A 27,828-nucleotide genomic window follows, 5' to 3' on the forward strand; every position below is an offset into this window, starting at 1 on the left:
TGATATGGCAGGACGTTGGCAGCGGTTGATATTTACTGAGTCCTCATCACATGATTCTGAGCTCATGACTGGGAGCTCTGCAGTGTCCGATGTTATTAGGCTATAAGTAAATAAAAATACCACAAATCTATCTTCTTATCTTGTTGGTTTCGTATTCTGTCAATATGAAGATACAACAAGGTCGATGTTATTCATCATTACAATAAATTATTAGTTCTACGTTATTATTTCTAAGGGGTTAAGTGAGCCCCCTGAACCAATGCAAACTGCGCCTGTGCCGCAAGATATACTGCACCTTCATACTTGCCAACCCTCTCGACTTTCCCAGGAGACTCCCGTTTTTCATTTTCCTCTCCTGGTTTCCTCCCGGGGTCACAATTCTCCCGTATTTCTCCCGTTTTATGACACATTTTCACACTTTTTTTTCCTTTTTGTTATCACGACCTGGCGCTGTACAGTGTTTAAAGGCCCTACTGTTTCCACATGAACAACACTACAGCTACAACTAATGTTGTTTACCGGCAAAAGAGAGCTGCTCACAACACAACTTGGTTTGAGCTGCGCTCGCCGCACAGCTCAACCCTGCAGCACCCGAAGTTTGGCCATCGCGGCATCGCGGCACAAGCCATTGGAAATAATGGGTTTCAGAGTACAGTGGTGCTTTTGTCGGGTTGTGTCTCAAAGTGAGTGAGAGACGGAGAGACATATGGAGAGTACTAAGAGAGTGGGTCCTCTTCACGGAGTCTGCCATGTTTCTACAGTAGCACAAAACGGACTAACCAAACGCTGTTAACTTTTCCTGCTTGGACCGGAGTGATAACGTTACTCACGGCCGTCGCCACCGCTCTCTCCCTCTCTTGCTTCACCATTCACTTCCCACCTCTGCTCCAAATGACCTACTCTTACAACAACTGGCTCTAGATGGGGCCATTTACGTTTTCGAATGGCCACCGTAGTTCCTCTACACGCTTGGCACATGAGAGGCTTCAGTTGGTTTCAATCTGCAACCTCACCACTAGATGCCAAAAGATTTGCGAAATTTGCATTTGCAGGTCCCCGTAATGCCTGACTGTATTGTCAAGTCATGAACAAAGTATTCCGTAACATCACTTGTAATCAAGAGGCAATCGATATTTAAAGCTGCAGTAGGCAGAAAGTTTTTGGCATCACTCGGCAAAAATTCCATTCTATTATGTGGCTGGAGCCGACCCCAGCTAACATTGGGCAAAGGCAGAGCAAACCCTGGACCAGTCGCCAGATTATTAATAACCTTTCAGCATATTGTAATTCAAGTGTTCTGAGAGAAAACTAGACTTCTGCACCTCCTCATGGCTCCGCAATATAGTTTATTGAACAAAGTTGCAGCAGACTATATGAAATGCTGTCTCAGTTTGGAGCCCTGCAGCACAGTCACATGGACCTCAGCTCTGTCCGCATCTCAAAGCCGCTTCACCAGCTGCCTGACAGTGTGGCAGCTCTAATGCTCTAATGTCTGTTTCATGACACAAGGTCAGTGCTGTTTTTGACTCCACCACCTAAACTCACTGTAGACATGAGGGAGAGAATTAGTTTTTAAGGATCATCTCTTATTTATTATAAGCAGACTCAAAATGAATATGTTGCTTTTTTGTTCTGACTTTTTCTGTGTGTATTAATTCACCTTTGTGTTCATTGAAGGTGGCGGTGTTAATTATGTTTAAAGAAAAGCTGTCGATGTCATTATGCATAGAAGGTTGAATGTTCACCTCTTATATAATACCAAATATCCACTGTCTTTGGGCTACAAAGCGGAGGAGGCGGAGGCAATCTGTAATGCTCAAACAACCCATGCAACGCTGCAAGAAATCAGCTCCTTACCAGCTTACCTCCATTGTAAGAGAGTGATACTGTATGCAAAACAACTTTCTGGGACTAAAGGACTGGCTTTAGAAACATTGTTTTAAATTAAACTTGAGCCACAGATTTTGTGAATCAGGGACAAAAAAATATGGAAACTGCTTGCTTTGTGTTTCCATCCCTGACAAGCATCAAACTGTTCCTTCAAATCTGACTATAACACCATTCCTCTTTCCTTACACAACGTGCCCTTTTTTCTGTGGTGCGAGCCAACACTCCCCCATGTGTTTGCATTACTTTAGCCTGACAATCTGACACTGGGATTTCCTACAAGCAAGTGTAGTGTGTGGGCTGCTTTGTTGAGCTGAGATGTGCAGGGTCATGCGTGAATGCGTGGGAGGGATGTACAGTATCGGCTTCTAAGTATATTCACTGGTACACATTGAACTAAAAGAAGTATTGGCAGCCAAGTCAACTTAACTTCGGAAGAAATTATCACTCACATAGATGCACTGTTCACTGCAAATATGTCTACATGTCTCTCAACGGGATCTCTTAATAATCCTGAAATCTGGGTTTCTCTCCTTAAGAAGGCAATACAACACTGGGAATATGGAGATCAGCCTATAAGACACATTGTGTGATCAGTCTATGCCATCTAGTGGAGAATTAATATGACTGCCCCACAGAACTGACTCTGGCAAATGTTAGTTAGGCAGCCATCCGACCATAAATTTAAATAACAAAGTAGCCTATATTGTTATTTTACAAGCCTTCTGTTATTAATATTATTTGATGTATTTTTTTTTCATTATTTTGTTTTAGTCACCAAATAATCAATGAAAGACTTTACACTGTTTACTATCAATGTTATAAAATATACAAATGATAACACAGTGACTTAAAAAACAGCTACATACATGTTTAGGGTACAATGCATCTTTGTATAAGCTATGAAATCCAGCTTTACTAGGCGACCTTGAAGGCAACAGTTACCATGACAACAGTACACAAACGGAACAGCCCAGCCTGAAGAGCCTGAAGTTAAACAGTCTGTCTATGGTATGTAGCTATATATATAGTATGTACAGAATCATATCAGGCGGTAGGTTGGGTTTATTTTATTAACATCAAATTAAAGAAGTGTTTAAAACAGTTAGCTTTATTCTAACCTGTAGCTGCAGCAGCTAAACCCAGTTTGTTTATCATGAGAGACGGCTAACAGCTGTTTAGCCTACTTCCTGGATACAATGTCTAATGTAATGTAACACGTGATATGTTGCTAAAGTACACAGACGCTCAGTTGAAGGAGCTTAAAGAGAATATTCAGGAAAACAGCTTTTCTGTGCTACATTTTATCATAAAACCAGTAATCAGTAGTGTATGTACCATGTTGCCTTCAGTTACCCACCACCATACACACAGTTAAATAGGCATGGCAACTACTCAGTCTACAGATCAGTAGGCCTGCTCATATGCTGCAATACTACTGGTCCCCAGGTTTGCTGTGTGTCAGTAATTATATATTAATAATTCAATAATATAATATAAATAAATACATTTAAAAAAATAATACACGTAAACTCTAAATGTAGGCCTTTGTATTGTATTGTATGGCAATAACCTGACACTGCAATATTATTTTCCACTTGTGCAATTTTGTTAATAGACTGTTTATTGTCAATACTGTATATACTGCTCCTATTTTTATACTTCCTTCTATTTAAATGGTTCATATTTTGTTACACTTTGTTTAGCTCTTTTTTTTACTGTGTTAGCTGATTTTGCACTATCCCCTTTGCTGCTCTACACTGCAAATTGCGGGACAAATAAAGGATATCTTATCTTATCTTATCTTATCTTATCTTATACGATAAGATAAGATACGATACGATACAACTTTATTGTCAGTTTGCACTTAAATTCATTTTGCATCCATGGGCAGCTCAGTTTGAGAAAAAGTACACATACAAAAGACATACTGTTACCATAGACAGACAGACAAGTAAGACCCATCAGACAAAAAAACTAAAAACATCAACATTATTCATACATAAACCATTACAAAATGACCATCAGTCCTCTGGATTTACATGTCTTTAGCAGCACATTAATTATTATTTAGCAACAAAATGGACTGATGGACAAAAGTGTTCTTTAGCCTGATGCAGGTTAAATGTAGGGACTCTGAATCGCCTCTTGGAGGGCAGAAGTTGATATTCCCCATTTAAAACATGTAAGGGATCAGAAGAGATGCTGTTGGCAAGTCTGAGCATGCTCTTGTTGTGAGCTACTTGAAAGGAGGCTGTCACAGGTTGGCCAATGATCTTAGCGCAGATTTTGATTTGGCTATAAAGTTTAGTTTTAAGTTTTACAGATATACTACTGAGCCAGGCTGTGCTGCAGTACAACAGGACACTCCGAATCACTGAACTGAAAAATAGAAAAATTATCTGGCTACTATCTTATTGTAATGTATTTAAACTAGTCTGACATTGGGTCCCTCTACAAGACACAATAGATAATAACATAATATAAACAATACATAATAATAAATATAATATAGAATAGGATAATTTAACCCATTTGTGACCACAACTGACATTTTGAATTTCCTCATACTATATTTAGTTTAGTTTTTGGGCACAGGTGATTATTGTTTTTTCCCATATATTTTCCATATGTACATTTTTTTTTTTAAATATGCTGATGACACAACAGTAGTAAGGTTGATTAGGAACCGTGACGAATCAGACTACAGAGCTGAAGTTGAGGCCTTAATGGTATGGCGTAGGGAGAATGACCTGGTTTTAAACATTGAAAAGACAAAGGAAATCCTCATTGATTTCAGGAGGAGTGAGGCGGTCCATCCTCCGCTGGTCATTAACGACCAGGTAGTGGAGAGAGTGGCTAGTTTTAGATTCCTTGGCACCACCATATGCCACACTCTGAAGTGGGAGGACAATACAAGCCTTATTATCAGCAAGGCCCACCGGAGGCTTCACTTCCTGCGCCAGCTTAGAAAGTTTGGTGTGTCTAGAGAGGCAACGCTCCAGTTTTATAGAGCCAATGTGGAGAGCGTCCTGGTCTTCTCTGTCACAGTCTGGTACGGCAGCACAACCGCCTTGGAGAGGAGACAGTTAGAGAGAGTGGTGCGAACTGCCTCTAAAATCATAGGATGGGACATCCCATCTGTGGCCTCCATCTACGCCACACGTATCAGCCGCAGGGCGCAGAAGGTGATTGCCGACCCCTCCCACCCTGCTGGTTGTCTCTTCCAACTCCTTCCTTCTGGAAGGAGATTTCAGAGTCCTAAGGTGTAGGACATCCCACCTCAGGAACAGCACGTACCCTGATGCTATTAGGCACCTCAACTCTATTGCATAGGCACTTTGCAGGAGGAAATTAAGCTCCAGCTGAATTTAAACCCACACAATGTTCCAACCTGCAGGCGTTTTCACTTTTGCCTGACTGGACCTCTTCTAAAGATCTTTATGATTCTTATTAGCAAGAAGCCCTTTTCACTGCAGCCATTTTGACATGTAATATCAGGGTAAACACAGGTGTAATTGATAAAGTTAATTATGGTCCCATTCTATTTAGTATGTCACAGCCATTCCAGTGAGCCAGCATGCACAATAGCAGGGCCTTGGCTCACCTAAATGAAACAGGGCCATAATTAATGTTATTAATTACACCTGTGTTACCCTGCAGTGCAATGTCAAAATTGCTGCGGTGAAAAGGGCCTTTGGGGGTGTGTAGAGTTTTTAATAATAAAATTAGGGCTTTCAAATGATTACAATATTTAATCGCGATTAATTGCATGATTGTCCATAGTTAATTGCAATTTATTGCAAATTAATCACACATTTTTTATCTATTCAAAATGTACCTTAAAGGGAAATTTGTCACACATTTAATACTCTTATCAACATGGGAGTGGACACATATGCTTGCTTTATGTAAATGTATGTATATATTTATTATTGGAAATCAATTAACAACACAAAACAATGACAAATATTGTCCAGGAACCCTCACAGGTACTGCATTTAGCATAACAAATATGCTCAAATCATAACATGGAAAACTGCAGCCCAACAGGCAACAACAGCTGTCAGTGTGTCAGTGTGCTGACTTGACTATGACTTGCCCCAAACTGCATGTGATTATCATAAGGTGGGCATGTCTGTAAAGGGGAGATGCACATATCTTGAGGTGAGAGGTCAAGCGACCCCTTTGAAACTGGCCATGCCAGTTTTCCCTCGCTAAACTTTGTATTTTTTTTTATTTATTTTTTTAACATTGGAGCGTTATTTAGCCTCCTTCCCAACAAGCTAGTATGACATGGTTGGTACCAATGGATTTCTTAGGTTTTCTAGTTTCACCCGAAAAGTATCTTCACTCTAGCTTTAAAACTGAGCGAATTTGCGGTAATGCATTATTATTGCGTTAACTTTGACAGCCATAAATAAAATACATTTTAAACATGAAAACAACAAATTGTCAATTGAAAATTGGAGGTTGTAAACAATATAAAATGCTCTCTGTAGGAATATGTATTGAAGTTGACACTGAAGCAAAAAGCAGACAGGAGTTCCAAAGCTGAGGAGCCTTGACATCACAGACTGAGTCACCTTTAGTCACAGGCTATAGGTGGGAACAGCCAGGGTCCCACTGCCGAAGGAGGTCAGGCTGCAATCTGGGTCATATAACGTTTAGATATAAGTTTAGAACTATAGTTCTGTACTAGACCCAGTTTTGCCGTGAATGACTTAAATAGCTTTAAATTTTGGGTTCATGCTGTTTGCCATCCACAAAAAAACGTAATTTGTTTTTTCTGTAACCCGCAGCCAAATGAAACACTGAGCCAGACGGCAGAAGTAACCTCAGAGATGTCATCACCACATCCCAGTAAGTATTTGTTATAATGCCATGCGTCACACATAATACACATTGTACATACAGTCAGTGATTGATCATGTTTTCAACAGAAGGACCAGAAATTTCTTCATGCAGCATTGTTGCTTCAGAGACTGATAGTGCTGCCAAGTCACGTAAACCAGGTAGAAACAATGAGAACATAGCAGACTCAATTTTAGACTATAGAAGGGTTTTTTTCAAACACATTTTCTTTATTATGTTGTGTGCAGACATGAGGAGGAGGAGGGAGATTCGACCGAGCCCATTCAAAGTGCCAGACGGTAACAGCATTTTCCTGCTGAGTGTAAATGAAAGAGAAGAACGAAAAGAGGTTGGTGTGTGTATTTGAGTACAACTCTGTAAGTTATTTTACATCCACTGCATGCTATTCGTGTGACACACTGTCTGCAAAAAGAAAAAGAAAAACATTTTTATGTTTAAAGTCCTGTTGCTGTTCTCCTCCGTGCCCAGGAGATGCGCAAATTCCTGGCTTTGCCAATTGGTGAGAAGACGACCCACGCTGCTCGAATGACGGCCAAGCTGAGGAAAGAGCTGGGAGAACAAGTGGAAGAGGAGGAGGAGGAGGAAGAAAAGGAGAAGATGAAGAAACAAATAAAGAGTAGGAAAGTTCTCCCTAAACGAACACATGGCAGACATGAGCTGAAGATGGCCATGTTGAAACGAGGTGAGTGGAGAAAGAGTAGAGTGCACGCCATGGCTAACCTGCTGATGTAAATGTTAACTGTTGTCTGTCCTCCGTCTCCAGAAAACGTTACAAAAGACAGCAAACATGACTTGATCTCTATGGAACGACAGAAGGCAGTGTTGGAGGTAAATGATTTCAAGAGTTGCTAAGATCTTAAAGGTACAGTGTGTAGGATTTGGCAGCATCTAGAGTTGTGGTTGCAGATTGCAACCTACTGAGTACCCCACCGCTCACTCCTCCCTTTCAAAGACTGCGGTAACGTGAATCACTGAGTGCAAAATCGTGATAACGCCGTTCACCTCGCACAGAAATCATCCTTGCCATAATAACACTACTTTAGGAGCAATGGAAGTCAGGCGGCGGCTGGCGGTGCCACGGTTTTGCACTCTGCAGCTCACGTTACCGCAGTTTCACAAGTGTGTCGGAGAACGTAAGGTAACATAAAAATGCGAAAGACTCTCACTAGAACCATCATATTTTTTGTCCGTTCTGTGCTGCTAAACATGGCGAACTCCATGAAGAGGACACGCTCCCTATGTAGACATGAAAGGCTCAATCTAAGCTAACAAAAACACAACGGTTCTTAGTTTCAGGTGATTATACACTAATGAAAACATAGTTATGAATATTATATTCCATTTCTTCTACTAGCTCCCCCGAATTGTTACACACTGTTCCTTTAATAATGTGGAGCCATGTCAACAATCTGGATTCAGAGAGCAAGCGGGCAAGCAGGCAGGTGTCAGCTCTGTACAAAGCACTTGAACAAAAACACCGACACATCTCCGACAGTATCATAATAATGCACTTTGCGTGCCTAGTCAGATCGTCTGTAGATATGTAGCCTATAGATAAGATATATTTTAATAAAATACAGTTGTACCGACAGAATACAGTAGAGCAAAGAAGCCGTTTCCGTACCACGAAGCAGACAAGCGCTTGCGTCTGCCTGTCTATTCACATGAGGAGCGCAGAGACCCATGGATCCCAGCAGGACGTCAGTAGAGTAGGCGGGCCTTCATGTGGCCCAGGACACATTCGCGCACACACTGCTAAAAGAATGTGGTCATAAGTGGCCCAGACCACCTCTGAATGTGGTCTGAGTGATCGGATGTCAATGCGTCCTCAATGCGTCTTGGGTACGTTCACACCTGTACTTAGAGCTGTCCCCTTGTGATCCAATCACTCAGGACGCATGTTAAGGCCAGGTCTGAACAGGGCAGACAACCTTTTTTTAAAGATATACAGTTGGCTCATATCTCAGCATTCCATTCATTTCTGTGAAGACAACTAAATTAAACTGGATTATTATTTACGATATAAAATCTCACAGGATAAGGACACGGTGAAGACCAGAAGTTACATTCACAGAACCTTCCCTCTCTGCTAAACAGCCTCATCCTGCATTAGAAAAGTTAAATCAAGCATCAGGGAGAAGAAAACACTCAATTTGTCAAGAAAGAAGCCTTTTAAGTATATATGATTGTCAAAAATAAAAAAAATACATAATACAGACAGAATTGTATTAAAAGTTCCTTAAAATAACAAGAAAACTCATGTCTGAAATAATCTGCTCAAAATTCATCCAAATCACTAATTTTACACAAACTTCCTGCAGTTATTGCATTCAATATTTGGGTTAATTGTACAGTTTATCTGCTGTGCTGTACTGTTATTGTTATGCAGTAAATATAATAAAAGAAATATCCATATCCAAATGTGTCACTTAGTCAGTTTACTCAATGATAGAAAAGGGGTCCCATAAGGAAAACGGTTTGGAACCACAACATTTCTTGTAGTGTACTACTGCATATCTGAAAAAAGCCTTTTGTGACTATGTGAAGTCTTGAGGCTACATTAGCCGCTACGAGCAGAACACATCTCTCTGGGTAAAGTTGCCGCCAGGAGAAAAAATGTGTGAAATAAAAAAAAGTCTGCTTCGTTTTCTCCCTTCCTCAGTTATCTGTGATGACGAAGAGGTCGGAGATTTTGAGGATGGACAAGGCCATCGCGAAAGAGGAGGGACAGCTGAGACAGCTCGAGAAGATCATTGAGAGAGACAACCTCAACTTTGAAGAGTTCCTCAGGGACAACGAGAAGAAGTCTGTGGAGGCCAGGACGTTGTAAGATATGACATGTTGGCTGCAGATTGGACGTTTATAAAGAGTCACGTTGCAAACGGTTGTCTCGTCTCTGTTGTCAGTTTTGAAAAGGAGGCAAAGTCCAAGCAGGAGAAGAATGCTGAGATCAAGAAAGTGACTGCTGAAATAGGGACCATAAGAAGGTAGCACTCTGATAATATTAACATGTATGAGTGTGCACATTACCCATGGTTTAGTGCATAAAAGGTACAGTGAGGGGAACTGTAAATAAAGGTGAATAAATTGGGAGGGACAGTTATGTCATGTGGATTTAAATCTGGTCTTTGTTTTCCATAGTGACCTCGAAAGGTTAGAAGAAACCCTGATAGACTACAAGAGATACAAGGAGCTGCTGTTCCAGTTGTCTCCTCCATTGTGGCAGGAGGCCCAGAGGACCAAAGCTTTAAAAGCTAAAGTCCCGTCTGATGCTCAGGACAAGCAGAACAGGGAGCTTGAGGAGTCTGCTATTAGGAACGGCAAGTACAAAACCAAGTGAATCCACATGGAATAGATTATGAGGACCATTAATATCCTGATATTGTTGTTATTAATTCCAACTTAAACGTACGGATGGTGCTGGTAGTGTGATTTGAATGATGTCATGCTTGCACACAGGTTTGGAGAGCAAGGATTCCGGTCCAGGTCGAGAGCTGCCGTCCATCAGAGAGACCAGGATGTCCTCAGCCTACAGCGACACATTGTGAGGAAACACAAACACACCCTCCTCCGTCACAACATTGATGGCTGCTTTGCTGCACATCCAGTATTTATCCTTTCCATTCATACACACTGATGCAGTGCTAAGTAAGATGGGCCATTAAAGGACCAGTGTGTAACAATTAGGGGGCTCTATTGCCTGAAATTGAATATAATATTAATAAGTATGTTTTCTTTAGTGTATAATCACCTGATACAGAGCTAAACTAACTCTGTCTTCTGCTCCACTAGCTCACTTGTTAGCTCACACACATTCTCCGCCGCTCTCTCTTGCTTCAAAACTCACTTCCTACGTACGCACACACACTCTACCTCTGCTATTCTCCAAATGACTTACGCTACAGCTGGCTCTAGATAGAACCATTCAGGTTTTTGCTTGGCACACGGGAGAAGTTTCAGTTAGTTGCAATCCGCAACTTCACCACTAGATGCTGCCAGATCCTACACACTGCACTTTCAAGTGTTCAGCATGAGGCGAAAGAACCATTAAAGCAGCGGTGCGTAGAAATAGAACAAATATGATTAAAAGAATATTTTTATAAAACGGTCACTATATCCTGAGAGTAGTGCATGAGACAGATAATCTGAAAAAAAACATGTTCCTCTGTGTCCTCCGGTGTCCTTCCATGTTCCTAATGGCATCTGCAAGATTTCACAGACCGGAGGAACACAACCAATCAGAGCTGATCTGGAACCTTGCTGTCAATCACTCACAAACTCTGATCAAACTGTCAAAATCAAACGGTCAAACTAGGCAGCGCTGATCAAATATGAATCAATATTCTGTTACTGTAATGACTATTTCTCTCCTCAAACATTTTCAGAAGCATCTTGTAGTGTACTGTTTAGCTGTAAAATGAGAAAGTTTGTGATCCGGCAGCCATGTTGAGATCTGTTGAGGAAATACCAAGCACCGCCCACCAGCCAGAGCACAGCCAATAGGAACGCTCTCTCTCTGAAATGACCTATGATTGGCCAAAGTCTCCCGTCACGGGCTAGATTTCTTAAAGCCTGAAAACAGAGCCATGAGGAGGTGCAGAAGTCTAGTTTTCTCTCAGAACACTTGAACAACAATATGCTGAAAGGTTATTATGGCTTTTTTGCCCAATGATGCCAACAACATTCTGCCTACTGCAGGTTTAATATAAATAAAAAACATAGCTGTAGAAAACATTTTACCTATTAAAGACCTATGTCCTTGTATAAAGTATATCCTTTTTTCTTGTGACTATACAGTATGTTTATGTGGTCATTTAAGTTTACATGCTGCTGCAAAAACTTTCTCCTGACCCCGAACCCCTTATTTGTCCTTTCAGGGTCACAACCTCTAAACTGGATAATGACAGCTCAGAATATGAGGTCAGTTTTCCCAAACTGAAAATCTAGTTCTCTGACTTAACATCTCTTTTCATCTTGAGTATTTTCTTTTGCTGTACTATCTTGCCCACCTTGTTTGTCTCCTCTTCAGGATGAGCCAGAGCTGTACTTCACTGATCCTCAGCAGCTAATGGATCTGGTGACAGAGCTGACGGAGCAGAACTTGTCCCTCATTCAGAACTCTACAAGGGTGGAGGAGACACTGGAAGAGCTCCAACAGTCCATGGAGACAACCAGGAAGGAGATGTAAGCATAATGGGTCAAGGGTCAAGGATCTGTGAATGAATTTTGTCTGTTGTGTTGGCAGACTAATTTGCTCTCCTGAACTCTGCAGGTGTCTCACTTTTTTCAAACCTATGGTATCATTACCCTTGTTTTTTATTATTTACTCCCTTATCCCCTTCACTTTCCAACAATCCATCGGATGTTGAATCCTTTCCATCTGAAGTGAAAAGGATGAAGAGCAGCTAACACTGCAGATAAATGACATGAACCGGAGAATCGACACAGAGAAGGCCAGAGGCGCCAAGGTCAGACAGAAAGTTCAGCTCCACGTCTCGCTGAACACAGAAGATCAGGTGAGGAAGCACAATGTGTTTGACTTCATTTTAATCAAAGATCTGAGTGGTAACAGCACCCAGAAATCATGTACAGTGGCATTAGTAGTTTGAGCAGTAGATATGTGGTCTTGTCACCTCTTCATTTCTTGCTCCTCTTGCTTGCAGGATGTGATGTTGGATGCTCTGGGCGAGAAGATGGTGGAGGTCCACCGCTGCTGCGTGGATGACAGGATCACCAACCTCAGCACCTTGGAGAAGCTGGCCAGCATTGAGAACCGCATGTCTTTACTGCTGCAGGACCTCGAGAGCATTCCTGAAGAAAGCTTAGAGATGATGAAGAAGATCAAGGACAGCGAGAGGAGGACCAGGTATGTCTCAGTGAATACACTTTCTCTTGACTGCAAGAAAAAACATTTGAGAGAGCAACAAATTCAAGGTAATGTCAAATGGCATTCTTCAAAACATAACTCCGGGAAGGCTTTGCATTGCTTGTTGGGTTTTTCCTTCAATATGTTGTTTCCAAACTTGATTTAAAAAATACAGTAACGTGTTATTTATGACTTCATCTTGTTGCAGGCAGCGTGAGGAAAAGCAGAGAGAGCAGAGTGAGAAACAGCAGGAAAGGATGAGGAGGTATTTGGAGAGGTCTCTGGCTGACTCCAAGAAAACAGTAAGTCATTTGTAATATGTGGCACTGAAATACATTACAGCTCATTACAAAAAGACAAAAATTGTGTCTTGCTCTATTTTTTTTAATACATTCTCTTTTAATGAATTAGAACATTAACAGAAGCATGCGGTGTATCCCTGATTCAATTGCACACTTTGAAATGAAAACCTGTCTTAAAGACTGAAATTAAATTTACATTAAAATGTCGTGCACATTTTCTTTCAGAGCGGGAGAAAGCTAATGCCCAGATGCAAGCCTGTTCACCAGAAAGTCCGAGTCAGCCACGTGGACAACACCCCTGCTGAAGATGAGATGAATTCCTACCTCTTCACCTATGACGACATGGAGTAAAAAAATAAAATAAATAATGTTTAAAATGTTGGATATTTGGTTGCCTACACCACATTTATGAATCAAATAGAAGCAATAAATTATCAGCTGGAATTATTAATTAACACAACTGTTGGATATTAGCACTTTAAATGTTTGGATTATTATGATCATATGCGCATTCATTTATCAAACACGTTTCCCCTACTACAACTCTGTTGCTACAGGTCTAAATTATTACAGTGAATACACACATCAATGTATGGAGGACGGAAACCGCCAAAATCAAAAATAGATGACTCGATAGATAATAAATAAATGACATTAAATGTATCAAAAACAATATTAAAGGGACTGTTTGCAAGAATCAGAAATGCTTGTTAACAGCCACACCTGTGGCCGTTAAGTCAACGATAGATATAACTTTGCGGTTTTGGTGCTTCCGTATAGTTTGTGTTGGAGTCTTGTCTGAACAGTGTAGCCACATGCAAGTACGCATGGGACACCGACCCGGATTGATTTATACGTGTAGGAAGTTACAAACAGTCCCTTTAAAAATACATTTTGACATTAATTAATTGATAGAATGTGACATAAATTCATATTTCTGTTTTAATTTGATTTGCTTATTTATTTATTAATTTATTTATTTATCTTTGTATTAATTCCCCTTATTTATTTACTCTTCTGTTTAATTTTCCCTTTTATTTATGTATTTATTTGATTACTTTTTAATTATTTATTTATTTTTGCATGTATTTATTTATCTATTTATTTATTTATCTTTGTATTAATTCCCTTTATTTTTTTTATTCTTCTGTTTAATTTCCCCTTTTATTTATGTATTTATTTGTATTTTTTTAATTATTTATTTATTTATTTTTGCATTTGTTTATTTATTTATTTTTGCATGTATTTATTTATTCATTTATTTCTGCACGATTTTCCCAATGATCTGATGGCTTATATTGAAATGTGCCTCTATCTGTGCAATGCAAGAAGCAATATGAATCAACAACTGTCTCTACATTTGGCTCCAGGTCATAATTTAGGTCATAATTTATCAAACATGACCAGAACCCTCCAGTAGGTGGTGGTGTTGAACATTGCTCTGTGCTCTCTGTGTCTGTCATCAGCCAGAGAGGAAGGAGGATGAGGAAGTGGCTGCTGGAGATCTGTGGACTTGGAGATGTAGCTAGACCTCCAGCAGCAGCTGTCAGGACATTAACTAGCTAGGCAGCTAGATAACAGTACTATCTGACAATGCGATGGGTAACTGCTGGGCATACTGTGTGGGGCTCTTCAGGAGAGAAGCCAGCCGGATCCAGAGAGGAGGCGGGTGAGTGAAACATGGCTTTAGGTTAGGCTAGCTGAGCTAACCAGCTAGCATTAAAGCATCACATGAACCGGCGGATCCGGTTACTGCTAACGTTAGCTACAAGTTGGTTAGCCGGTCAGTGACACCCCTGAGTGTCTGATGAGACTTACTGTCCACTCTGTGTGTGTGTTGGCCTGGTAGTGATGTTGATAACCAGACATACAGGTCAGTGGGTTAGCTGACTGGTTGGGCTGGTTGTTTGGTCTCTGGAGGGTCTGACCTGCAGCAGCCAGAGACAACAAGACTCAAGACCCCACCCAACAGTGTCAACAGAGGGGACATGGAGCTAGGGTAGCTACCTCTATTAATAACACTAGCATTCAACATTCAAGAGTTTTATTTCCCATTGTCACCTATCAGTACATTGTAATTCTGATCAGTTTACAACAAGTCAGCTTTAAGACAAGAAAAAAGGTAGAAAAGGTAATTACAGTACAAAGTAAGTAGCACATTCAACTCAACACAATAAATAAATACATTATTAAAATATAAAACGCCCTCAGTGTAATCATAAATAAACTATACTACCCTCTGCATAGGAACGATCCCCCACAATACAAATATACAGTATACATGCTCCATGACCATGTTAAAAGAACTTGTAGCTCTCATGAAAATATTTAAAAAAAGAAATAATTAATATATTTCAGACAATTACACAGTGGAAGGCAGCATATTGCACAGCATTTCAGTCCATTCACATTGAGCTACCACTGGTTAACAAGTCATTGGCAATGATTGCAGACTCATATTTGGACCTTGTAGTTTGGTTCAAAGTCTTTTTATTGGTATTCTGTACAAAATCCAATAAATCACAGAAATAATTGTATAAACAAATTACCCCCCCCCCCCCCCCCACACACACACACACCAATCATTATAACAATATTACTGCCTTATTAAATAAGCAGAATTAATTTCCTAAACAATTACATTATACATATAAATGAATTCAGTCCGATAGAAACATAAACGAAACATACAAAAAAAGGAAAGGACCAAAAACACAAAAAGATGAGTAAATTAAAAAATAATAATAATAATGATAAATAAGTTTAAAAAATAAGTTTTGGTTTGGTTTTTTTTACACCTTGTAGTGTAATGTGTCTTTATGCATATATACTGGGACTCAATTGTCTGTTTCTTGTGTTATTTGGAGGCCGTTATGTCATCAAATTTAAGGTTAATAATTGATGTTTTTTTTAGTCATTTTGCTTTGGCCTGCTCACTTGTTTATGTTGTGTTCACATATTGGAGCTGACAGATACAGTACTGTGGTAGTTAAGGTATTAGTCTGCGGTTGGCAATTTGGAAACATCCATTATAATTTTGTAAACGTCCACTTAACCCATAAGGTCATGTTTAACATTGATAATCAAATGATTGTGATTGATGATTGTGAAATAAAAATCTTTTTATTTGACCAAAACATGAGGTTAACATCTTAAAGCTTAAATCAATCTTAACTTAATTAAAGGCCATAAGCCTAACGAGAGCAATAGACCTGTTTCACTGCAGACATTTTGACATGTAGCACACAAAACAGCACAGGTGTGATCAACAACGTTAATTATGGCTGCATTGATTTAGGCCAGTCTGTTCCAGAGCCCTGGTATTGTTCATGCTGGTATCACTAAACTGAACTATTGTTAATATTATTAGTTCCATCTGTGTTTTTTTTTTTTATGTTACAAGCCAATAATCAAGGAGAGGAAAACATGCACATTCTTAAAATTGTTTGTGATGCTGAGAGTAGATCCCCTCCAATATGTACTTTTTCAAACTAGTCGAACAAGTCAAATACCTGCCGTCAAAAAGCTTTTTTTCAGCAGTAGTTTGCACTATAAGATTTAGTGTTTATTAACCCATTACTTCTTAAATTCCTACACACCTAATCATCACAGATTGAGCTACAAATGAAAATACCATTGCATGTAAACTTATCTAAACAATGATTAACCACAAAACAGATTTTTGTACTTAATTCATTTTCCAATCATTTTTACATTTCAAAGTTATTGATAACTTTCAGCGTACGCTTTTATATTTGATATGTATGTACATATTGTACTGCGTTACACATACTGTGTTACTGTAACTTCTCAGTGACTGCCACTTAACCAAACCACGTTGGTCAGCACAATATTCACAAAGCACAGTCATGTGGTCATTGTAACATGGCTGTTACACTGTGCTGCTCCCGCCAAGTGTGAAGTTGATTGGATGAACAGTTCTTGAGATATGCAAAGGACAGTCATGCATACATACACACACAGAGAATACTTCCTTCATAGTTAGATGATGCTGTTACAGCGCCACCTATTGGCCAAATGGCACCAAATTTGTCATTGTCACTCAGACTATACATGTCCACCACATGTGGTCGCAATAGCACAAAGCGTTCAGGAGATATGACATTTTTACGTTGACACGTATGACACGTTTAAACTAATTTTGAGGGTCAGCTATAGCAAAACTTTATGGAACATGAAAAATCCTTAAGAGTAATTATTTCCAGCTTGGTCCAGAGATGTTCTGTACAAAATTTGGTGACAATTGTTCAAAATGTGTAGGAGGAGTAGCAAAAAATCTGATTTAGACATATTTCAAAATGGCAGAAAATCATCTAGACACAAATGGGCGTGGCTTATATAGATTTGTCTGTACCCACAAAATCCAGGAAAAAAAATATTTAATTTTTTTATTGGAATTTTATTCCTGAGACTTAGGGCTCAAAAGTTACAGGCCAAAATGTAAAATTCTTTGTTATGGCGCCATGATCTGGCCAAATTGCACCACATTTGACACTGCATTCCCTTGGGTCCTGAGCAATACACCCCGGCCAAGTGTGAAGTCGATTGGATGAGCGAATAACACAGAGGGACGGACGGACAGACAGAGACTCCTTGCTTTATAATTAGATGATGTTGTGTAAAACATCTGTACATAGTCTGGCATCACATCACCTCCATACAAACAGATTCAAAATGAATAAAAAAATAAAAAATTACAAATAAATGATCATAGTGTTGGCCTAAAGTGTCAAAAGCTACTGATCTACCAGGAACACTGTAGCTGCTTTGTTGTTCCTGATGACAGTAGTGTATAATGTAATCATCATACAACTCTGTCATGTGAAATTGCTGCTGAATAGCTTTTCAGATTAAATGTTTAAGCCGTCTTCTACTTTTTCAGTGGTTTCAGATTATTGCCAGCGTGTTCATACTTTCTTAATTTATCCTACAGGTCAAAATACTTCCGAAGCAGTACCACAGGGGAACATTACACAATAGAGGTATGAGTCATACATTTACTAGTATTGTTTTCTGTTCTTAATGATGACTAATATCTAATTGTGTCTTTTTAATCTTGCAGTTTGAAAATCTGGTAGAGAGCGATGAGGTAAGTCTGATCATGTTATGATGATATGTTTAAATATATAAGAGCTTTCAGTACCTAAATTGGGAAAATATTTTTAGTGAGATTTCTCTCTACTCTGTTATTCTACTGTTTAGGAACCAATGACATTGTAAAAGACTGAGTGAGTGTTTTCTAAGACGTATAGTCTAATTAAAAGCTGCATTATGCTGCTGCTCCCAGGATACAGTTTACTTCCAGACTCTCCATCAGACAGTTAGCCTTCCTCCAGTGATGGATAGAACATGATGGGTGCAGCGGCATCTGCGCAGCATCGCTGTGGGAGTAACTCGATTACTGTCTACAGAGTCCCAGACTAGAAGCACTTGAGTCAAACAGTGCTGCAGCATGGAAGATGCATTTGACACTGATTGTCCATCGCTGTATGGTGAAATGTTGTGTTTGTTGCATTGCAGGCTGAGAGCCCACAGCCTTGCCCGAGGTAAGAGATCTGCTGTCAATCTAAAAAATCATCTTTGACAAAAGAACTCTTTATAAGTGTGTTTTTTTTTTGTTTTTTTCTTAGGCCCATCAGCGAGGATGAGATCAAGCATCTCAAAGAGCACCGCTACACTGCGCTGTCAGACAGGCAGATCCTCATAGACGAGAAGCTACAAGTGGAGGTAAGACAAAAACCTGTCTTTGTTAGATTAACAGCCACCGTTATTTCATTTTGCCTTATTTTTTTAATTTGCTGCATTGTTTATTTCTGTTTTGTAATTTTCTGTTCTGTGTTTTTTGTGTTTTGTTTCATTTTCGTTATTTTCTGCTCAGTTAGAGGCACAAGAGGAGAAATTGAGGCTAGAAGAGGAGGCTAGAAATGCCGCCCAGCGCGAGGCCGCCAGGTTGGCGCGTGAACGAAAGTTGAAGGAGGTGAGGCGGCACTGAGCGCTCCCTTCTGCCACTTTGACTAAAACAACTTCTCCTCTAAACCCGCTGGCCCCTGTGCAGAGGCTTCCCAGCGTCTCAAGTCCTCGGCCTTCTGTGTCTTAAAGGGACGCAGTGATATTTTCTCTGTTCAGTCCTCTTTTTGTCCTCATTAACATGTCCTACTTATCCCAGTCAGGGAAACTGTTATCTGTTGTCTCAGTGCGTCATTTAACTTACAAACAACTTGTTAGCATTCCTAATCATCCTTTTGACAAAAAGAAAAATCAAAAGGTACATCATAGCTGTAGTGGAGCAATGCTAACCATCAGTATTTCAGTTGGGCACTTCAGGATGGATTAATAGCCAGTAAATGATGTTTAATATACAGCAAGGACTAAAGTGATAACCCCCTGAGACCCGTGATCCAGAACGACTTTACTGTCTTTCAGAGGCTGTAGCAGGTTCAGTTTTAGAGCTAGGAATCCATTGGTACCAGCCATGTAATGCTAGCTTGTCGGGAAGTACGCTAAATAACGCTCCAAATTTAGGCTAAATTTAGACGAGGAAAAACTGGCATGGCCATTATAAAAAGGGGTCACTTGACCTCTGACCTCAAGATATGTGGATGTAAATGGGTTCTATGGGTACCCACGAGTCTCCCCTTTACAGACACGCCCACTTTATGATAATCACATGCAGTTTTTTGAATGTAGTATAAATGTGTTATTTTCGCCCAATTCTAAAATGGTGTTTTTAAATATTTCTGCATACTCGGGTCCCTCAACAGTCTTGAAATTGCATAAATTGGGTATCACTGTAAAGCTGAGACTCTTGTGGATCCAATGAGCCCAATTGTTTTCATGTGTGATGATGTTAGTCCCCATAGGAGCCATTTCATTTTAGTTAGACCATTTTTTGAAACTTGGCCTCATTGTATAAAATGACCTGTGGTGACCTCTAGGATAATCACAGCCTCATGAAACTTTACAGCCACAAACTAGAGACCTAGAGCATTCAGAGGATGGATGGCTTTCCTTGCTAGATTGACAATAAGGGGGTTTCTGAACAGTTTCCAGAACAGAAGTGCTCGCCATCCAGTCGCCGAAAAATGCATTTCTTGCAGAAATCTCCAAATGTTAAAAGTTTTTGATTCCAAATCACAGCATGGCTTTTTTCTATGGTGTTCCTCAAAGTCTTGGTGTCTTAATGTGCTATGTTGGAGGGTTATTGATAATTTTTTATCGAATCTCAAGTGGTAAAAAATGGTTAAATTTAGCACCAAGTCTGTGTAACAAACGTTATCAACCCCAAAATTGCTGCAACAATTTATGAGACATAAGTGAGCATGGAGATGGACATCATATACTAAGATCATAATGTTCTAAACACTTAATACACTTTTACAATTTATTTTAATTAATTGATCAATTTATTCATGTTTATTTCTGATTTATGACTAGAACCATTTAACACACAGAGCTGCATCTCAAATTAATCTTCAGGTTCCCAGCTTTTCAGATTTCAGACTTCTATGTGACATCTACTGCTGACCTGCTATCTCCCCCTAAAGACCCCCTGTACCACCTAAAAAAAGGACAAAAACGGGTCTGTTGTGGGTCTTAGAGGGACAGAGACATTAAACTTGCAATGACCCACATTCATAGGTACAAGCAGTGAAATGAGGAAAAGACGAGGCCCATGCTGCAAATAATACCATTACTTTTGACTGGCTTTTACAGTCATTACAGTCCCCACATCATGAATATAGAAAGGTGGACTACTGGAATATAATAGTATTGCAGCGAGATTAATGTCATGGCTATACTGTATATTTCCTATACTGTTTCAGGGAAAGGCCTGCTGCAGGGAAATGGCTTTTCATAGTGTGTGATATAATGAAAACGGGACTTGTAAAGTAAAACAAAAACCTGCTGGGATTGAGAGTTCTTTGCTTTTCATGCCACATTCCACTGCTTCTCTGCTGTTGCTTTGTTTTATGAAAGTTATTTGCTCACATGTTTCCTTAATAGCACCAAAACTGATAAATGTTTGTTTTTTTTATTATGAATTTAGTCTGTATTTCATCACGGGAATACAGGACTATCTTTTGACTTGATGTGTGGGTTTTTTGTTAGCAGCTGTCTGCCCAGAGGACACGGGGGAAAGCAGATGGCTCCGGCGGTGAAACTCAGCAAAGAAAGTGAGTCACTTCAGTTCATTAGACAACAGGATAGCTGTGTAGCTGAGGACAAGCTGCGGTCATGAGGCTCTGCATAGGCTTTAGTAGGGGTACTAAAGGAGATATACTTAGTAGACTGTAATGCTGACAATAAAGTTAAGAGTCTTTAATCCATGGCAGCTGCAAAGAGAAATTTGAGAGCCAGAACTTCCAGCAATAATAAGTATTAATCAACAACTCTATCAGGACCTCAGATGTATGATATTTACATTTGTTGCTATTTGGCAGACAAAATCTTGCATTTTTCCTTTTTAACAGAAACATTAATTTAATGATGTTTGTTCCTGCTGTGTGTAGGCTGCAACACAGATATTAAAGAGGACCTATGATGCGTTTTCCCTTTCCTTTACTGTGTTATACAGTTGTTTGTGCATGTAAAAGGTCTGCAAAGTAACAAAGCCCAAAGTCCACGCCAAATGGAGTTACTCCCCCCGACAGAAACACTGCGCCTGAACTGCTTAAAACGTCTTGCTTGAAGTCCCGCCTTTTCTTCTGTAACATGGTGATGTCACCAAGTAACACATTTGCATAATACCTGCCTAGTGGCTAGTTTGGCACGCTCTTAAACAAAGCTAGTTAGAGCGGAGCTGGAGCGGAGTCCAAAGAGTTGGTTCGGTTGACCAATAACAAAAGAGGGCAATTTAGTATTACACTTCCATAAAGTTGGGGAGACACAATTTAAGAAGAATGGTCAAAATCAAAGCAGAAGAGGTCGAGATATTCGGACTTCTTGTCCTTCGAAGCTTCAAAAACACTCGTTCCTAATTTCCCATAATGCAACCAATTGTGTATACAGTGTTCCCTCAGACAATTATTCCCAGCTGCCGGAAAAAATTTAACTAAAATCCACTAAACCTCTAAAAACCTTAGCAGGAGGTATTTTATCCAGGCCCACTGCATTTTGTGTAAAAGCAATGAGTGACTGCTGTTACAGTTGTGTTGTGTTGATTGTTGTTCCAGACCAAACTCTGGGGAGGATTTTGACGTCTACCTCCAGAATATAAAAGCCCAGTCGGATGCTTTCAGGGGCAACAGTAAGTTAACCATCGGTCCGTGATTATATTAGCTCTAATAATATATAGGTGTACATACAAGTATGCATCTCAATGATGTGGTATAAGAGTTGCACCCTTTTGTAATACTTCTTATAATAATTCTTTGTTTCTAGGACTGCCATCCGACACGAACGTGGTGACTCCCAACACAGAGTGCAGCTGGGACTTCACCACCAAGACCCGCTCCACCAACGATGACGGGACCTCGCTGGATCTAGAGTGGGAAGACGAGGAAGGTGAGTGTTTTAGGGTCTGTCTTATATCACTAATCCATCAAACATTCCTGTAACATCCTCATTGGAGTTCGATCACATCGGGGGGGACCAGGTCAGAGCATTCTCTGCCTCCAGAAAAGGGCTGTGGTTATTTCTCAGCCAAGATCGATTCTTTTTTTTATCGACACTGCAGCAAAGAGGGGGAAGAAGAGGCAGAGCTGGCAGTTTGTGCACAGTGCATACAGTATATCTCATATGTATCAACCCTCCTCAAATGTTTAAATAGCAGGTGTGAAACCAGTCAGTATATAAAGTATTCTAGTTTTCCATTCAACAGAAACACATTCCTAATTGTGGGCATATTCAGTGCAAACATCAGTGTTAATTAGGACGGCTGTCAGTAAAATCAGTTTTTGGTCACCACGCTATTCGTTTCGTCTTGGTCATCTCAGTGCTTTCACCAGACGTGTGGGGATGTCACTGAGTTTTACTGATTAAAATTCCCCTCCTGATGTTGGAACAAAAGTTCGGCAAAGATTTTAAACAATATTTATTTTATTTTCACGTAAATTTTGTCTTTTGAAATACACTTAATATCATAATGTGCACCCTCTATTTCGTTTTAATATGATTTATACAGGTTTATTTGTATTATTATGCACTGTTTGAAAGCAAGGCACTGTGGGACTGCTAGCCTCATGGAGACCGCCGGTATAATTTACGTCCCAGGGAATATTCACATTTATTCCTCACTACAAAAACTACTGTTTTACCTCTGGGTCTTGCAGAGGTTGGACCAAGTCATTGTTTTACAAGTCAAATGTATGTCTCAAGTCTTTGCACTCAAGTCCCAAGTCAAGACTGACAAGTCCCAGGTCCTAAACTTTGAGTTTCAAGTCCTAAACAAGTCATAATGTGCATTTCAAACAAAGTGTATCTGGGGAATTAGGTGTAAGATAATCAAATGCAAGGCCCGATAATATTCCTCAAAAATAAAGAGTCAACAAAAAACACCACCAGGGGATTCAGCAATAAGTAACAAAAGATACAAATTCAGTTTGTTCAGTTCAGTTATTTCTTCGGGCAACTGACCATCTACGTGCACAAGTCATCAAATTTGTGACTCGAGTCTGACTCCAGTCCAATTCCTGTGACTCGAGTCCTCACCTCTGGTGTCTAATATAGCCTAAGAGATATATGTACAGTTAATTCAGCTCTGACCATAAAAAAGATCCTGTATCTAGATATATGGCATCTAAGTTAGGCTCCATAAAAGAAATTTAGTATGTAAAGTTTTAAATCTTGGGTTGGAACAGGTTATTTCTACCAGATTACTGCCTGCAGCAGTTCTTGCCTCCTGCCGTCAGAATGAAAGCTCGTGTCCTTGCGTTGCAGGAATCAATCGTGCTCTTCCAGCCTGGGAGAGGTCTCGGACGGAGGAGGACATCCTGCGCGCAGCCCTGAGGCCCGGCGCCAAGCAGTTGAACAGCGGGCCGACCTCGGCCTCCGAGGACTCCAACGCGCTGGAGTGGGAGAACGATTTCGTGAGTACCAACCCAGAGGACAATGCAGACACTGAATTTGAAGGGTTTGTCAATCCCGTCCTAGACACTCCCTCTGAGGACGCCTCGGACTCTGGCCTCAGGTTGGACAACCAGGACAGATAGTGTCCAGCACCAAAGGACACGTGTTCTCTTCATGTCAGAGCTCACCAGCTTTTTGCCTCATGAAATGGAAATTTACTCTTCATATTCTGAGACTCTGATGCTGCTGGATAGGTTGTGTATCTCTGCACTACAGTACAGTGTAGTGATGTTTTAATCAAATACTCATTTTTCAGTGCCTTCATTTGCCATGTTAGCCGACCATTTATGCATTGTAACTTCAACAGATCAGTTACCATTTGACACATTGTTCAGTAAGTGCTTATTTTCAATGCACAGTGCCCAGGTGGTCATACAGAAAATGCCAAGATACTCTGAAGTGAAACTTTATAAAAGCAGATGGCAGCAGACAGTCACAGTGCAGTGCCTGGTCAGTATTCCAGCATGTCTTTCGGTGTGTGAGCATCAACAAACAGAACAAGTCCTCTCTCAGCCTTGAGTGTCTCACCTTTCTCACCCTTTCAGCTCTGCCCTTCAGTTTTATAAAGTTGTTGCATGATGGCAAAAAAAGGAACCAAATTCCATATAAAGGAATAAATATTAGACTAAATCATTTTGATGAATCAGTGTAATGATCAGGGGGGTCGTTTCTTCATTCGCTTAGGGGTGGTGATGGGTTATTATCATCATCTGAATCATTTCAGTCATACTTTTGTATGAATTCTCTCACTGATTGGTTGACAGTGATCTAAACCTGTGTGCACAGCATGTCATCAAGCAGCAGCACCCTCAAATAAGGCATGGATGTGGTGATATGCCATCAGTGCATGCACTCTGACAAGAAAATGACCTCCACTCCTGTCAGGCAGGCCTAAGAGTGATGTTGTCAATATGGGACCTATCAAATGTAAAACTGCATAACTGTAATGTGCATTTTCTGATATTTGAATAGATCAACAAATGGGGCATCTATGAGACATGAGTCAAATGAGATATTTACATTCAAAACGGCTTTCATATCTGATTAAATATGTCAATCTTTCAGGGGTAACAGCCTCGTGTTCACAAAATAAAAATAAATAAGACCAATATGCTCAGTAGTTTTATGTTTCTAAATATGCACATGTCCATTAATGAACATCTGCCAACAAGAAACCTTTTCTAAAACTATATAATTAAGCACATAAAATGACTCCTCTTCAGAGGCCCATTGGTCCATCATAGGACATCTGGGTTTTAAACTGCCGATTTTCTTTATTTTTGACACTTCCATTTTATTAGAAGATCTTTTTTATGTCAAATACAATAGCACAGAATAGCAACATCATTGCCAGGCACTATGACGTCAACAACATCCACACCACAAACACATTATGGATTATTAAGGACAGCAGGTCTTTATGCATCTTTACATTATTTGCATACAATTATCCATGATTGGCAAAGCATTCAGCAGACCACAAGCCACGTTCCTTATTCCAACAAATATATGATATAAATTGGCCTTTTTTCATAGACGACCAGCTTCTAAACGGCATATTTTGAAATACCAGTCATTCTCATCAACTGGTTCTCTGGATCCTTGTTCCCACAACAGCCTGGAGAGTATACAACTATATAGAAATGGAAAAGTCCTCACATTTAAAGGGGACATATCACTTTACTTTTTCAGTTCCTTTGCATACACATCGGCGGTCTTGAGTGCCTACCAACCCACAAACTGTGAAATAAAACAACCCAGTCAGTTTTTTGTGGGCTTTCTATATCAGAAAACGTCTGATTCAACAAGCCAATCAGATTTGGCACCACTTAATATGTCACATGCAGGCTCATTAAAATATACCGTCCCGCATTTGTGTGTTTCCAACCACAGCTTGAGAACTACCTTTGCAAAGATGCATCATAGTTTTCTCGTAAACCAATCAGAGCAGATTGGGCTTTTTCAGGAGGGGGCCTTAAAGAGACAGGCGCTAAAACGGAGTGTTTCAGCCAGAGGGTGAACGCAGGTATATTCAGACAGACAGTATGAGGAAAATAATGTGTTTTTTGAACATTAAAGCATGTAAACATGTTCGAGTAGAAACACAATTTACAAGCATGAACCTAAAAATGAGCATAATATGTCCCCTTTAAAAAGCTGCAATAAGCTATGTTATATATTGGTAGCACTAATTCTGGCTGTTATTCTCGATCATTGTCACAAATCGAAACAACTGGGTTAAAGCTAAATTATTAAACTGTTAATGTGGATAATGACTCAAATACCAGGGAATAACTGCAGAATATACAACTTAGGTTGGACATAACAGGAGACAATCTTCACTAAAAACACAAATCTACCAAAATTTATCAGCTTAAAAAAAAGGCAGATTTCTGATTGGTTGCTGGCATTTGGTGTTCTGTATGTATTCAGGAGACAAATCATTTTTAAGTGTAATGACTTTTTATTTAATCTGATATGAAATCCAAACCAGTTACTCTGAACTAAAAACATTCATAAATCCATAATCCAATTGTTGTTTACTGCTTATAATGAAAGCAATATTTAGTGTGAGTCTGGATGAAAAAAGATCAAGGTCACTTTGTCATGAACCTATAATAGATCCAACGCTGCTCTCCCAAGGAATCTGTTGTATACAATATTTATATCCTAATATTTCATTTATTTTTGATTGTGTTTCACATTGATTATTCAATCTGTTTGAATCAAAAGTAGCTCACTGATTGCACTCCAGCGTGTGGATTTGTAATTTGATGTTAGCAGCTCTTAGAAGACATTCACTGAAATGAGTCACGTGTGTGAAGAGGAAACTGATCTGAGCACTGCTGTTGAAGTGTGTAGACGAGACACGGGTTGATTTGCAAGACAATTTCCTCCTTAATATTTGAGTGTGTAATTTTAAAATAGTCTTGTTTTGAACACATTTCTATATTATGTTTTACTGTGATATTTCTGATTAATCACTGCAACTTTCTGTAAAAACAAACTGTAATTTAACATTCCTTGTCACACTGAGCCTGAGAGAAAAAAATAAAATGTAGAAAAATGTATCAGGCATCACATGCACTCACTGTAATGTCCACATGTACATGGGGTATCAAGGACAGCTGGGATTGATACATTTTAACAAAAACATCACCACCTTAATCAGTCTGTTGCTGGAAGTAAATTGTTTATGTGAATTTTGTAATTTTCAAGGTGATATTTCACAGTGGCAGAATGTTTGAATGTCTCTAGTGCACACACTTTAAGTACAGGACTCAAGGGTAACAAACCAAAGTAAATGGTGACTTCAGAGAACCGCAGGCAGCACCTAAACCAAGTCAAAGTTGTATCACAATACAGATTTAAAGGGGACATATCGTGGAAAAACTCACTTTTTCAGCGCACACACATTTGTGTATCTGGAGTGCCTACCAACCACAAACTGAAATAAGACAACCCAGTCAGTTTTTGTGAGCTGCAGATATCAGAAAACATGTGATTCAACAAGCCAATCAGATTTGGCTCCCCCTCCTATGTCACATGCAGGGAGGGGGTCTTAAAGAGACAGGCGCTAAAACAGAGCGTTTCAGACAAAGGGTGACTAAAGGTATATTCAGACAGACGGTAGGAGAAAAATAATGTGTTTTTGAACATCAACGCAAAGGACGTATATTGCCAAGAAGTGAAAGTCAATTGTTCAATCCATTGCAACATCAACGCCCAGCAGTAGAGCTACGCTTCCGCCATTTTGGACTGAAAGCGTCTACTGGACACCAGTAGAACGTCCTCCTAAAAATTGCCATA

General features: G+C 39.7%; 2 protein-coding genes across 4 annotated transcripts; both read left to right on the forward strand.

Moving 5' to 3' along the window:
- Positions 1-2,820: 2,820 nt before the first annotated feature.
- On the forward strand, positions 2,821-13,314 carry cfap100 (cilia and flagella associated protein 100). The gene is made up of 16 exons (XM_037779473.1): positions 2,821-2,898; positions 6,690-6,750; positions 6,831-6,902; positions 6,990-7,090; positions 7,231-7,444; positions 7,526-7,590; positions 9,425-9,588; positions 9,669-9,749; positions 9,904-10,082; positions 10,222-10,306; positions 11,640-11,682; positions 11,792-11,946; positions 12,149-12,278; positions 12,426-12,628; positions 12,837-12,930; positions 13,156-13,314. The coding sequence occupies exons 1-16, from the start codon at positions 2,896-2,898 to the stop codon at positions 13,279-13,281; spliced, it is 1,776 nt and encodes a 591-aa protein (XP_037635401.1). The 5' UTR covers positions 2,821-2,895; the 3' UTR covers positions 13,282-13,314.
- A 1,035-nt stretch (positions 13,315-14,349) lies between these two features.
- ap1ar (adaptor related protein complex 1 associated regulatory protein) lies at positions 14,350-27,089 on the forward strand. Of its 3 annotated transcripts, none has more exons than XM_037780511.1 (10): positions 14,351-14,599; positions 17,885-17,933; positions 18,014-18,040; positions 18,472-18,497; positions 18,582-18,678; positions 18,830-18,928; positions 21,061-21,125; positions 22,125-22,198; positions 22,333-22,455; positions 23,830-27,089. In XM_037780511.1, exons 1-10 carry the CDS (start codon positions 14,529-14,531, stop codon positions 24,099-24,101), a joined length of 903 nt encoding a protein of 300 aa, XP_037636439.1. In that variant the 5' UTR covers positions 14,351-14,528; the 3' UTR covers positions 24,102-27,089. The 3 variants fall into 3 exon arrangements, with proteins under 3 accessions (XP_037636441.1, XP_037636439.1, XP_037636440.1); XM_037780512.1 differs by having other exon boundaries at positions 14,353-14,599; positions 21,064-21,125; XM_037780513.1 differs by lacking the exon at positions 18,830-18,928 and having other exon boundaries at positions 14,350-14,599; positions 21,064-21,125.
- The last annotated feature ends 739 nt before the right edge of the window (positions 27,090-27,828 follow it).

This window comes from Sebastes umbrosus, chromosome 9 (assembly GCF_015220745.1).
Source record: "Sebastes umbrosus isolate fSebUmb1 chromosome 9, fSebUmb1.pri, whole genome shotgun sequence".
Lineage (NCBI taxonomy): Eukaryota > Metazoa > Chordata > Actinopteri > Perciformes > Sebastidae > Sebastes > Sebastes umbrosus.

What these genes read in the sequence shown, in the direction of transcription:
- ap1ar (XM_037780511.1), top strand. Translation starts at nt 14,529, where the DNA reads ATGGGTAACTGCTGGGCATACTGTGTGGGGCTCTTCAGGAGAGAAGCC. An exon ending in CGGATCCAGAGAGGAGGCGG is followed by an intron (nt 14,600 to 17,884) that starts GTGAGTGAAACA and finishes TTTATCCTACAG; the next exon opens with GTCAAAATACTTCCGAAGCA. An exon ending in ACGAGAAGCTACAAGTGGAG is followed by an intron (nt 18,679 to 18,829) that starts GTAAGACAAAAA and finishes TTTTCTGCTCAG; the next exon opens with TTAGAGGCACAAGAGGAGAA.
- cfap100 (XM_037779473.1), top strand. An exon ending in TCAGCCTACAGCGACACATT is followed by an intron (nt 10,307 to 11,639) that starts GTGAGGAAACAC and finishes TTGTCCTTTCAG; the next exon opens with GGTCACAACCTCTAAACTGG. An exon ending in ATGACAGCTCAGAATATGAG is followed by an intron (nt 11,683 to 11,791) that starts GTCAGTTTTCCC and finishes TCTCCTCTTCAG; the next exon opens with GATGAGCCAGAGCTGTACTT.